General features: G+C 46.3%; 1 protein-coding gene across 1 annotated transcript in view; it reads right to left on the minus strand.

Annotated features, from left to right (window-relative positions):
- The window catches only part of LOC124613539 (L-lactate dehydrogenase B chain-like), a 165811-nt gene that overhangs the window by 81462 nt on the left and 70695 nt on the right, over window positions 1-13654 (minus strand). The window contains exon 2 of the mRNA XM_047142250.1: window positions 5172-5360. Within this exon, the coding sequence (XP_046998206.1) occupies window positions 5172-5360 (189 nt within the window). The remainder of the gene's footprint in view (window positions 1-5171; window positions 5361-13654) is intronic.

The following is a 13654-nucleotide window of genomic DNA, read 5'->3' on the forward strand; positions in this document are numbered from 1 at the left end:
TCGTTGTTGCGGAACTGTTTTCCATATAATGCCTCCTTGTGTGGACCAAGCAACTGAAAATCCGAGGGGGTCAGACCTGAGCTGTAGGGAGGATGAGCTAGTATCTCCCAGCCCATTTTTTCAGTGGTTTTTTGGGTTAGCCAAGCGGTGTGTGAGCTAATATTGTCCGTTTTTTATACTTGATGCGAAGAACTCATTGTCATTTTTTTTATTCATTTTCCCACAAATGACTTGATCCTCGCTGTTACTGAATTTTTTTACGTACACAATGTGATTAAAAGTATCCGGACAACCCCAAAAACGTGTTTTTCATATTAGGTACATTGTGCTGCCATCTACTGCTGGGTACTCCATATCAGCGACCTCAGTAGTCAATAGACATCGTGAGAGAGCGGATTGGGGCGCTCCGCGGAGCTCACGGACTTCGAACGTGGTCTGGTGATTGGTTGTCACTTGCGTCATACGTCGGTACGCGAGATTTCCATACTCTTAAACATCCCTACGTCCACTGTTTCCGACGTGATAGTGAAGTGGAAACGTGAAGGGACACATACAGCACAAAAGCGTACACGCCGACCTCGTCTGTTGACTGATAGTTGAAGAGGGTCGTAATGCGCAATAGGCATAAATCTATCCAGTCCATCATGCAGGGAGTCCAAACTGCATCTAGATCCACTGCAAGTACTATGACAGTTAGGCGGGAGGTGACAAAACTTGGATTTCATGGTCGAGCGGCTGCTCATAAGCCACACTTCACGCCAGTAAATGCCAAACGACACCTCGCTTGGTGTAAGGAGCGTAAACATTGGACCGTTGAACAGTGGAAAAACATTGTGTGGAGTGATGAATCACGCTACAGAATTTGGCGATCCGATGGTAGGGTGTCGGTATGGCGAATGCCCGGCGAATGTCATCTGCCAGCGTGTGTAGTGCCATATGTTAAATTCGGAGGTGTTGGTGTTATGGTGTGGTCGTGTTTTTCATGGAGGAGGCTTGCACCGATTGTTGTTTTGCGTGGCACTACCACAGCAAAGGAATACATTGATGTTTTAGGCACCTTCTTGCTTCCCACTGTTGAAGAGCAATTCGGGGATGGCGACTGCATCTTTCAACACGATCGAGCACCTGCTCATAATGCACGACCTGTGGCGGAGTGGTTACACGACAATAACATCACTGTAATGGACTGACCTGTACAGAGTCCTGGCCTGAATCCTGTAGAACACCTTTGGGATGTTTTGGGACGCCGACTTCGTGCAAGGCCTCACCGACCGACATCGATCCCTCTCCTCAGTGCAGCACTCCGTGAAGAATGGGCTGCCATTCCCCAAGAAACCCTCCAGCACCTGATTGAACGCATGCCTGGGAGAGTGGAAGCCGTCATCAAGGTTAAGGGTGGGCCAACACCATAATGAATTCCAGCATTAATGATGGAGGGCGCCACGAACTTGTAAATCATTTCCAGCCAGGTGTCCGGATACTTTTGATCACATAGTGTATAACACCTCCTTGAATGGAACAAACAAATGAAAATCCGTGGGAGCCAAATCTGAATTGTAGGGACGATGAGCCAGTACCTCCCAACACATTTTTTTAGTGGTTTCTTGGGTCAGCTAGGTGGTGTGAGGGCGAGGATTGTCGTGTAGTAATATCACGCCATTTCTTTTAGATCCGCGGAGTTTTACACCCATTTGTGGCTTTACTTTGTCAATCAGCATGCCTGAGTAGTAGGCACTGTATATTGTATGATGATCTTTCAAATAATAATAAAACAACGACATCATTAACATCCCAAAACACAATCAGCATGACTTTTCCTACTTATGCCTGCATTCCGAATTTCTTACAGGCAGGTGAGCTGGTGTGCTTAAATTCCATGCTTTATGTTTTGGGCTCTGATTCAAAATGGTGGACCCAACTCTCATCATAGGTTAAAATCTTTTCTTTCATAGTGTTCTTTCAAGTTTGAGCACACTTTGAGTCGTGTTTCCTAGAATTGTTGCCTTAACCCTTTTGAAACCCACCTTGTATCCGTTTTTTGTGTACTTGAGCTTATTACCGATAACGTTGTGAACTGTGCCAACACTTATTCAACAGTTTTTGCATATGTTCAACTGTAACACGTTGATCTCCACGGATAATGTCGTTAATGCGGGTTTTAAGCGAAGGTGTTGACACTTCCAACGGCCGAGCAGGACACTACTCGTCAGTCGCTGAGGTTCGACCGTTTTTGAACTGTGCTACTTACTTATAAAAATTCCGCGTTTGATATAACTTTAACCATACTGCAAAACTACTCGAGAAGGTTTTCACCTTCAGAAAGCATAAAAAGAATCACTGAACGTTGTTCAACTAATGTGGAAACTTCAGACAGTTTTTATCTGTCATCTGTTCTCAGCTCACGCTAGGCATACCAACCTAGAGTAATAAAAGTACAAAACCTCCGCTACAAACAGTTTGATTTTACATAGCTTTGCCCCTTTAATTATTGAATGTTCCTCGTTTTCGACTGTGCATCAACGTTTTAGAATCGTCGTCCTGACGGTGACAAAACTGAAAATAATGTGGTATACAGGGTGGTCCATTGATCGTGACCGAGCCAAATGTCTCACGAAATAATCGTCAAACGAAAAAACTACAAAGAGCGAAACTTGTCTAGCTCGAAGGGGGAAACCAGATGGCGCGATGGTTGGCCCGCTAGATGGCGCTACCACAGGTCAAACGGATATCAACTGCGTTTTTTTGAAATAGGAACCCCCATTCTTTATTACACATTCGTGTAGTACGTAAAGAAATACGAATGTTTTAGTTGGATCACTTTTTTCGCTTTGTGACAGATGGCGTTGTAATAGTCACAAACATATGGCTCACAATTTTAGACGAACAGTTGGTAACAGGTTTTTTAAATTAAAATACAGAACGTAGGTACGTTTGAACATTTTATTTCGGTTGTTCCAATGTGATACATGTACCTTTGTGAACTTATCATTTCTGAGAACGCATGCTGTTACAGCATGATTACCTGTAAATACCACATTAATGCAATAAATGCTCAAAATGATGTCCGTCAACCTCAATGCATTTGGCAATACGTGTAAAGATATTCCTCTCAACAGCGAGTAGTTCGCCTTCCGTAACCTTTGCACATGCATTGACAATGCGCTGACGCATGTTGTCAGGCGTTATCGGTGGATCACGATAGCAAATATCCAACTTTTCCCACAGAAAGAAATCCGGGGACGTCAGATCGGATGAATGTGCGGGCCATGATATGGTGCTTCGGCGACCAATCCACCTGTCATGAAATATGCTATTCAATACCGCTTCAACCGCACGCGAGCTATGTGCCGTACGTCCATCATGTTGGAAGTACATCGCCATTCTGTCATGCAGTGAAACATCTTGTAGTACCATCGGTAGAACATTACGTAGGAAATCAGCATACATTGCACATTTAGATTGCCATCGATAAAATGGGGGCCAATTGTCCTTCCTCCCATAATGCCGCACCTTACATTAACCCGCCAAGGTAGCTGGTGTTCCACTTGTCGCAGCCATCATGGATTTTCCCGTGCCCAATAGTGCATATTATGCCAGTTTACGTTACCGCTGTTGGTGAACGACGCTTCGTCGCTAAATAGAACGCGTGCAAAAAATCTGCCCAGTGGCAGAACTGTACACGACGCTCAAATTCGTCGTCATGCAATTCCTGGTACATAGAAATATGGTACGGGTGCAATCGATGTTGATGTAACATTTTGAACGGCGACCTTTTTGAGATTCCCGATTCTCGCGCAATTTGTCTGCTACTGATGTGCGGCTTAGCCGCGACGGCAGCTAAAACACCTACTTGGGCATCATCATTTGTTGCAGGTCGTGGTTGACGTTTCACATGTGGCTGAACACTTCCTGTTTGCTTAAATAACTTAACTATCCGGCGAACGGTCCGGCACTTGGATGATGTCGTCCAGGATACCGAGCAGCATACATAGCACACGCCCGTTGGTCATTTTGATCATAACAGCCATACATCAACACGATATCGACCTTTTCCGCTGTTGTGGCGTAGAAAGACAGCCACGCCACGGAAGTAGCCGAAAGGCACGCGTTTAGCAGGCAAGTTATAGGTCTGTAACAGGATACGTAATGAATGTTATAAAGAAAAGTACGTAGCTTCTGGAATACTTAACTTTATTCCATCCTTGGTACATCGCTATTGACGATATAAGTGAGACTCCATAGATACATGCAATGTTACTAATGGCGCCTTGCTAGGTCGTAGCCATGGACTTCGCTGAAGGCTATTCTATCTGCTCGGCAAATGAGCGAGGCTTCGTCAGTGTAGTCGCTAGCAAAGACGTCCGTACAACTGGGACGAGTGCTAGTCCGTATCTCGAGACCTGCCTTGTGGTGGCGCTCGGTCTGCGATCACACAGTGGCGACACGTGGGTCCGACATGTACTAATGGACCGCGGCCGATTCAAAGCTACCACCTAGCAAGTGTGGTGTCTGGCGGTGACACCACATCCGCAATTGGTAAACGGTCCATTTTAACACGGGTAATGTACCACGAAGCAAATATCGTCCGCACTGGCAGAATGTTACGTGATACTACGTACTTATACGTTTGTGACTATTACAGCGCCATCTATCAAAAACAGAAAAAAGTTGTCCAACTAAAACATTCATATTTCTTTACATACTACACGAATATGTAATAAAAATGGGGGTTTCTATTTAAAAAAACGCAGTTGGTATCCGTTTGACTGGGCAGCGCTATCTAGCGGGCCAACCACAGAGCCATCTGGTTTCCCCCTTCATGCTAGACGAGTTTCGTTCTTTGTAGCTTTTTCGTTTGATGCTTATTTCGTGAGATATTTGGCTCGGTCACTATCAATGGTTGGTTCAAATGCCTCTGAGCACTATGCGACTTAACTTCTGAGGTCATCAGTCGCCTAGAACTTAAAACTAATTAAACCTAACTCACCTAAGGACATCACACACATCCATGCCCGAGGCAGGATTCGAACCCGCGACCGTAGCGATGGCTCGGTTCCAGACTGTAGCGCCTAGAACCGCACGGCCACAACGGCCGGCCACTACCAATGGACCACCCTGTATATGATCACTTTTTTTTTGTATTATGAGGCTGTTAAAGTGCAGCGGCGTACCTGGATTGGAGACGATGAGCAGGATACAATCGGGGCTGTGCTTGACGAGGTTGGGAATGATGCTCTTGAAGATGTTGGCGTTGCGCTGCACCAGGTCGAGTCGGGACTCTCCCTCCTGCTGTCGCGCGCCAGCCGTCACCACGCACACCTTGGAGCCGGCCGTCACGTCGTACTCTGCAACGACCGCGTCTCACACCTTCATATCTGCAATTTCTTACTTCTCAAGTTACGCATTATCTCTAACGATGCTATTACAGCGGACGTTTAGAAGACGTTGTTTGCAACGGCTCAGGTTACAAAGAAGGGGTCGGTTTGTAACATTTAGGTCTATTATCGGTACTGTAGCATATGTATTCATTTCCTTGATATCCCTGTGGATATACACTACTGGCCATTAAAATTGCTACACCAAGAAGAAATGCAGATGGTAAACGGGTATTCACTGGACAAATATATTATACTAGAACTGACATGTGATTACAAATGGTTCAAATGGCTCTGAGCACTACGGGACTCAACTGCTGTGGTCATAAGTCCCCTAGAACTTAGAACTACTTAAACCTAACTAACCTAAGGTCATCACACACATCCATGCCCGAGGCAGGATTCGAACCTGCGAACGTAGCGGTCGTGCGGTTCCAGACTGTAGCGCCTTTAACCGCTCGGCCACTCCGGCCGGCCATGTGATTACATTTTCACGCAATTTGGGAGCATAGATCCTGAGAAATCAGTACCCAGAACAACCACCTCTGGCCGTAATAACGGCCTTGATACGCCTGGGCATTGAGTCAAACAGAGCTTGGATGGCGTGTACAGGTACAGCTGCCCAAGCAGCTTCAGCACGATACCACAGTTCATCAAGAGTAGTGACTGCCGTATTGTGACGAGCCAGTTGCTCGGCCACCATTGACCAGACGTTTTCAGTTGGTGAGAGGTCTGGAGAATTTGCTGGCCAGGGCAGCAGTCGAACATTTTCTGTATCCAGAAAGGCCCGTACAGGACATGCAACATACGGTCGTGCATTACCCTACTGAAATGTAGGGTTTCGCAGGGATCGAATGAAGGGTAGAGCCAAGGGTCGTACATCTGAAATGTAGCGCCCACTGTTCAAAGTGCCGTCAATGCGAACAATAGGTGACCGAGACGTGTAACCAATGGCACCCCATACCATCACGCCGGGTGATACGCCAGTATGGCGATGACAAATACGCGCTTCCAATGTGCGTTCACCGCGATGTCGCCAAACACGGATGCGACTATCATGATTCTGTAAACGGAACCTGGATTCATCCGAAAACATGACGTTTTGCCTTTCGTGCACCCAGGTTCGTCGTTGAGTACTCCATCGCAAGCGCTCCTGTCTGTGATGCAGCGTCAAGGGTAACCGCAGCCATGGTGTCCGAGCTGATACTCCATGCTGCTGCAAACGTCGTCGAACTGTTCGTGCAGATGGTTCTTGTTTTGCAAACGTCCCCATCTGTTGACTCAGGGATCGAGACATGGCTGCACGATCCGTTACAGCCATGCGGATAAGATGCCTGTCATCTCGACTGCTAGTGATACGAGGCTGTTGGGATCCAGCACGGTGTTCCGTATTACCCTCCTGAACCCACCGATTCCATATTCTGCTAACAGTCATTGGATCTCGACCAACGCGAGCAACAATGTCGCGATACGATAAACCGCAATCGCGATAGGCTACAATCCGACCTTTATCAAAGTCAGATACGTGATGGTACGCATTTCTCGTCCTTACACGAGTCATCACAACAACTTTTCACCAGGCAACGCCGGTCAACTGCTGTTTGTGTATGAGAAATCGGTTGGAAACGTTCCTCATGTCAGCACGTTGTAGGTGTCGCTACCGGCTCCAACCTTGTGTGAATGCTCTGAAAAACTAATCATCTGCATATCACAGCAACTTCTTCCTGTCGATTAAATTTCGCGCCTTTAGCACGTCATCTTCGTGGTGTAGCAATTTTAATGGCCAGTAGTATATTATCCCTTGTTGTAACTTTATGTTCAGGAACAATTTTGCAAATATCGTTTCTAAACCTATGTCATTTTATGTTATGTACGAGGTAAGTTCAGAATGTAAGTGTACTGTGGTCATAACAGTTTGTGAGTTTTTGTTTTTGGAGGGTTGGCAACACTGAGTGGTAGAGGGGTAATCCCCTGACCAGAGCAAGCATCTCAGAAACAAGGAAGTAGGTAAACACACGTTGAAGCGTCCAGCTGCGTGAAAGATGTTGGTAAGAAATCCTGCCAAGTACGAGCCACTTGCTGTGATCCGCTTCCTTCTCGCGGAAGGAATAACACCTACTGAAACTTTTTCTCAAATCAAAACGGTTTCCAGCGAAGGAGTTATGAACAGAACGAGTGTATTTAAATTGTTTAGGGATTAGTGAAGGAATAACAACCGTTCATGACGAACATGGGAGTGGAAGACATTTTGACTGATGAGTGGTGGTTGACATTGGATGAAATCACTGCGATGTTTGCAGAATTCACCAGAACTCTCTTACACGAGACACAGACAGAAACGATATCTATCAAAATCAACAGAATTCTCCCCGAACGTAACATCAAGAGCATGTTCCATCCACCCACCAAGAACTAGGGATTAAGGCGTTGTTAGGGAGTTTGTTGAATTACCTGGGTCTACAGAAATCGAGCGTTTACCACATACCACGTGAACTTGGCATGGCATACATAGACCAGACGACTTGGACCGTTGCCGCGCGGGATTAGCCGAGCGGTCTAGCCGCTGCAGTCATGGACAGTGCGGCTGGTCCCGGCGGAGGTTCGAGTCCTCCCTCGGTCATGGGTGTGTGTGTTTGTCCTTAGGATGATTTAGGTTAAGTAGTGTGTAAGCTTAGGGACTGATGACCTTAGCAGTTAAGTCCCGTAAGATTTCACACACACAACACTAGGACCGTTGACTTCAGGTGCAAAGAACACCAAATGCAGACCAGACTGAGACAGGCAACCAAGTCAGCGACTGCCGAGCATTGTTTAGAACTCAGTCATTCTATGAACTACAATGATGCCAAGATTTTAACTCAAACTTCGAGATACTGGAACAGCATCATCAAAGAATCTATTGATATTAAGGTCACGCAGAATCTCATTAACCGTAACACCGGTTTCCAGCTGAGCTCCACGTGAAAGCCATCACTCGATCTTCTGAAGACGCAACGGAGCCAACTTCGAGACCCCTGGGAACACAAGTATGAATATGAAGTTAGAGAAAACAGCCCAGTACGTGTAACAAAGGACGCACGTGAAGTAGTACCTCAGACAACAGATGCGGTACCTGTGGATGTTCTACGGAGTCTCAAGCGGAAGTTTGAACACCAGAAGTCTGAAAGCACGGACCTCGGACGGAATGACGGACGGGGCACGCCACTGTAACAGAACGTCCCAGATCACAGGTGGGTTTAAATGACGACAAAAAGATAAAATGTCTAAAATGGCCTAAACGTCATTTAGAACTTCATTAAAGCAATATTGACAACGGATATTAATCACAAAGTACGCGCACAGCGTTCGGAACAGCCGCGGCTAGAAGCAAACACTACAGTCGCTGCTATTGGTCGGCGCATACCACCGACAAAGCGTCTGGCGCAGAGCGGATCGCAGACGGAGCGCCTAGCACTATATAGGCATAAATACCGAACCCGTTCCCTACTGGAATCGCAGTATTCGAGTACGCTATGCATTAGCGAGTGGATCGGTGCAACCAGCGGCCAAGATAGCGGCCTAGGTCCCGCAGGGGTCGGCTGATAGCCGTCCGGCGATCCTTTGGCCGCCAGCGGCCCCATCGGCCAATCTGTGTGCGACGACCATAGCCATGCAGGGAGGAAATTCGGCGACGCTGACAAAGGCTGCAGACACGGCAACTTCTGGAACGGCGCGAACGGACAACGGAGAGCCTGGGCCCCGGCCGAGGCCGATAAGCCCGCACCCTCCACGTCAATGATCGAGGTCTGGAAATCGCTACAGCTCCACGAGAAGAACAGTCACACTGACAACACACACCCGACCACCTATCAACATTCCACCGACCGAAGACCACCGAGGGCAGCGAAGAACAGATGACGCTCGAAGCAGACGAGACCAACTGGCACGTGATATGTCCGCTATACGGGGCGATATCACGCCGTGGCGCCATGACAATGACTCTTCTAGTTCTGACCATGCACCAAAACCAGCCAGCGAATCTGATTCAGAACTCCTCCAGCAACAACGAAGACATACGTTTTCAAGTTTGTCTGAAACAAACGAACAGAACGTAAAACGAAGAACTCGCAAGACATAGCTGATGCTACTAAGCAACCAACGTACAGCCAATTCGCGCCCTTGCAAGTGGTGAATCAATGGAAGTGGCGCCATAGCCACGAAAGGAAGACACACAACAACCTCCCATCTCTGGCGCAAGACGGCCATCTAATCTTCCACCGATGTTCATACAATGACCATACAGTCAACGGACAAATATCTTTCCTTTACACTAAACAGAAGAGACATGTGGCTGGATCAATCAAGGCACCCATAAAGGGGAATCGATCAAGTACCACCTCGAAACGATAGCGGACCAACAACATCGCAGTTCTTCCAGAACGCAAAAATTCCTTTCTATACTCAACAGCCTCCAAGTGAGAAGATGCTCAAGGTTGTCATTAAATATCACCCGGCCGAAATTACAGAGACGCAAGTTGCGACTGAGTTACATGCCACTGGTTTTACGCAAGCTGTGGTGCACCATTACAAAGCGAGGGACACCAAGACGAACACATTAATACCCCAACCAGTCTACTGTGTGTCACTCCCTGCTGGCCCTGCGAGTGACTCGATTTACGACAAATGTGGAGGTGGAAACTTACAGACTTAAGGATCGTCCTCCATAGTGTAAACGCTGTCACCCCTATTTCTATACTGCAAGTTACTGTTCATTTCCCGCCAGATGCGTAAAATGTGGAGGTTTCCACCAAGCACAAAACTCCACGAAATCTCCAACTCAAAAACCAACTTATGCAAATGGCGGCGAAGAACACCCACCCACTTGGCGAGGTTGGAGCACGTTTCAACAAGCTCTGCGCACCTACATGGCCCAAGCCCAAGCCACACGTTTACGAGAATACCAAGCGGCGAAAACAACACCACCACCAACTCTAGCCAGTTCAAAGGACTTCCCAGGATTTCCGAACCGACAGACTCCGTCGACCTCCCCGACGAGACAGTCGGCATGGCAATGAGAACGACTACCATCAACGGCAGCTCCACAAGAAGAGTCGTCCTTCGACTTCACAGAACTTCCGAAGATTTTCTCAAGCATATCTGACTTCCTCTGTAAGTTACAACAACGGAACATCTTTGTCATAGTTACGACTACGTTGAAGAATTTTAACGAAACGCCAACCATTATCTCCAAACTGATGACCCTCTTCGAAAGTGCCATGGCACTGTTTGCACCTAGCTATGGCCTGTGGACGCACCATGCTGAGAGACGTTTCACTCTGTATATATAATGCCACCGGAATTTTAAATACGAAGATTGAGTTGGAAGAATATATTCTTCGTCATCGTATGGACATTCTATTTTTGACTAAAACACGCCTCCGTCCCACAAACACTTATAAGTTGCACAACATGGCCTGCTATAGGATAGACCATAACAATGGCCGCGGGGGAGATACCATCATTTTTATCAAGAATTCCATCACGCATGCACCAACGGCTCGCCCAGCACTGTAAACTCTTGAAGCCAAGACCATCACCATTTCTACTGCCTAAGGCCACATTACGCTTTTCTCTGGGTACCTCAGTCCAAACAGGTAAGTCATTGAAGAGAATTTCCTGGCGATATTTGACCAATGTGAGAAACTCTTGATGTGTGGTGACTTCAATGCAAAGCACTTTGCATTGCAATCTCGACACGCAACAGTCATGGGGTGAGAGACTCTTGGCTTTGGAAGAAAGACTCTATACTATCACGCTTGCGCCTGAGGACCCAACGCACATTCCATCGAACCCCCATGATAGATCGGATATTCTGGACGTTGCCATGCTTATGAATCTGAGGCTGGATTTGCAACTGCAGACGATTAACGACTTGACCTCAAACTGACAAACCGTCTTGGGCTTCATGACAGAGGCTTTGCGCTCGATAAGACGTCCATCACAAACGTCCTCAAACTGGTACCAGTATAAGAGGTGGCTGCAAGACACACCCACTGTAGACATTCAATCTGCAGTCCGTAATGATGAAGCCACGGAGAAATGAACTGGACAGATTCGAAGAGCATACAAACTGGCCTCACTTACGACCATCTACCCCTTGTCGAAAGTACCTCTCTCAACTCAACCAAGATAAAAAAAACTCTCAAGAATTGCGCCAGGCGTCGTTGGCAACGCTATTGCATCCCTGAAGATCGGAGGGAGGTGAAATGTCTCTCACGGGGACTTTACCGTCGTGCTTTAGAACATCGAACTGAGGTGTTAGAAGACAAAATTTTCACCGTCCTGTTCCAATTCCGGAACGAATGAAGTCTTCTCCGCATTCTTCGGAATCCACGACCACTCAGTCGAGCACTCCAGGGACGCGCAAGACCGCCGTATGGCCTACTCGCCAAAGCAGAACTTTTCGCGTCGACTTACGAAGTTCAGAGCGATGTAGACACCCCAGAGGGTGATGGTGACGTAGGTGGGATCAGGCAGAGAGCACAATTAATCATCCTACGAAACATCCTTCTTTGCTATCCATTCAGAATTACCTACGTGCATGAGTTGCTTCCTGTTGACCTGCCAGCATGAGAGACCTTTGCTTTAGAATTTCTTGCTCGCATGAGAGTCGACAATGATTGGCCGTGGAAGATTTTTTGGACAGACGATGCACACTTTCATCTGACAGGATATGTCAATACACAGAACTGTCGAATATGGGCAACGGAAAATCCACACGCAAATCAACCAGTACCACTTCAACCTGAAAAGGTCACTGTGTGGTGCGGGTTTACGGCATCATTTATCATAGGACCATATTTTTTCGAAGAAACAGGTGCTTCCGGTCCTGTTACCTGTACCGTCACTGGTAAGCGCTATGAGTGTCTTTTGCGCGACCACGTCATTCCAACTCTCCAACAGCGTGGATGTGTGGATGGGATCATTTTTTATGTAAGATGGCGCACCTACGCACATTCCAAATCCAGTTAAGCAGCTGCTGCAGAGCCATTTCGGAAATGCTTGAATTATCAGCCGTCATTTTCCTACAGCCTGGCCGTCCTGATCACCTGATCTTAATCCGTGTGACCTCTGGCTGTGGTGCTATCTGAAAGATGTGTGTTCAGTGTTCCGATTGCAAACTTAGTTGCACTGAAGGCACGCATTGCGCAACACATTCTGAGTGTGATCCCGGAAACACTTCGATTAGTTGTGGAACATGCTGTTTCTCGATTTCAACTTGATGCAGAAAACGGTGGACAGCTTATTGAACATGTTTTGCGTCAGTCACATGGAAATTAATAATCCGATTTGATTTTGATAGATGTTTTTTATGCGGTTTTTGGCCTCGGGAAAATTGAATACCAATGTGATTGACGCTTTTTATGCGGTTGCTGGCCTCAGGACAATTAAAAACCGATTTTTGCCATCTGGTGTGATATGACCTTGCCGTAGTAGATGGACTTACGTAACTAACAGTATCAAACCTGTACACCTATGCACACTGAGTAGCAAATTTTTAATGTTAGACGTACACCTTAGGCATTGTTGTATGATTCAATTGTCATTTGTATTCTACCACTATTAAATTATGATGTTTACAGCGCCATCTACTGCTATCTATATATATATAAACCAGGAACCACCACCTCAGTAAGGTCTACGGACCCAGTACCCAAGACTAATAAAGATAAACTTGAGCCATTTACGTTCACGCCCCAGAAATCCAGCCACACAAACACACACAAAGAAAAAACATGGAATCAATATCAGACAGCACCTGAAGAAGACTGCGAATCTCGCAGCTGAAATGTCGTGCAAGAAAGACGCGAATAATCGGCAGAAACCCGATTGTTTAACACGTCACCACATAACTGTTGAAACGCCTACAGTATTTCTATTTGTGTAAAAGGTCTGTATTAGTGCTTTTGCGTATTTGTATTTATGCTTATATGTTGATGCTGTTTAATGTTGAAAGCGTTCGTCAAAAAGCCAGTAAGGAGAGGAAACAGTTTGATAGTCCGCCTTTTGGTTAATTAGTAATTCTACAGTGTAAGTTTGTGCAAAGCTCATACGTATTCTTGAAACATTTGTGCTATAATAATCAACAATTCTGGTAAATGGTTTAAGCTGTAATAGATTCAGTTCTCTATATACAACTCATATTCTGTGCAATGAAAAGGTTTATGTAAATTCTATGAAACGAAATAGTGTTCATGTGTTAAAATAACGGATTGGTAAATATGTCAAAATCGCTGTTT

Source organism: Schistocerca americana, chromosome 4, assembly GCF_021461395.2.
Source record: "Schistocerca americana isolate TAMUIC-IGC-003095 chromosome 4, iqSchAmer2.1, whole genome shotgun sequence".
Taxonomy (NCBI): Eukaryota; Metazoa; Arthropoda; class Insecta; order Orthoptera; family Acrididae; genus Schistocerca; species Schistocerca americana.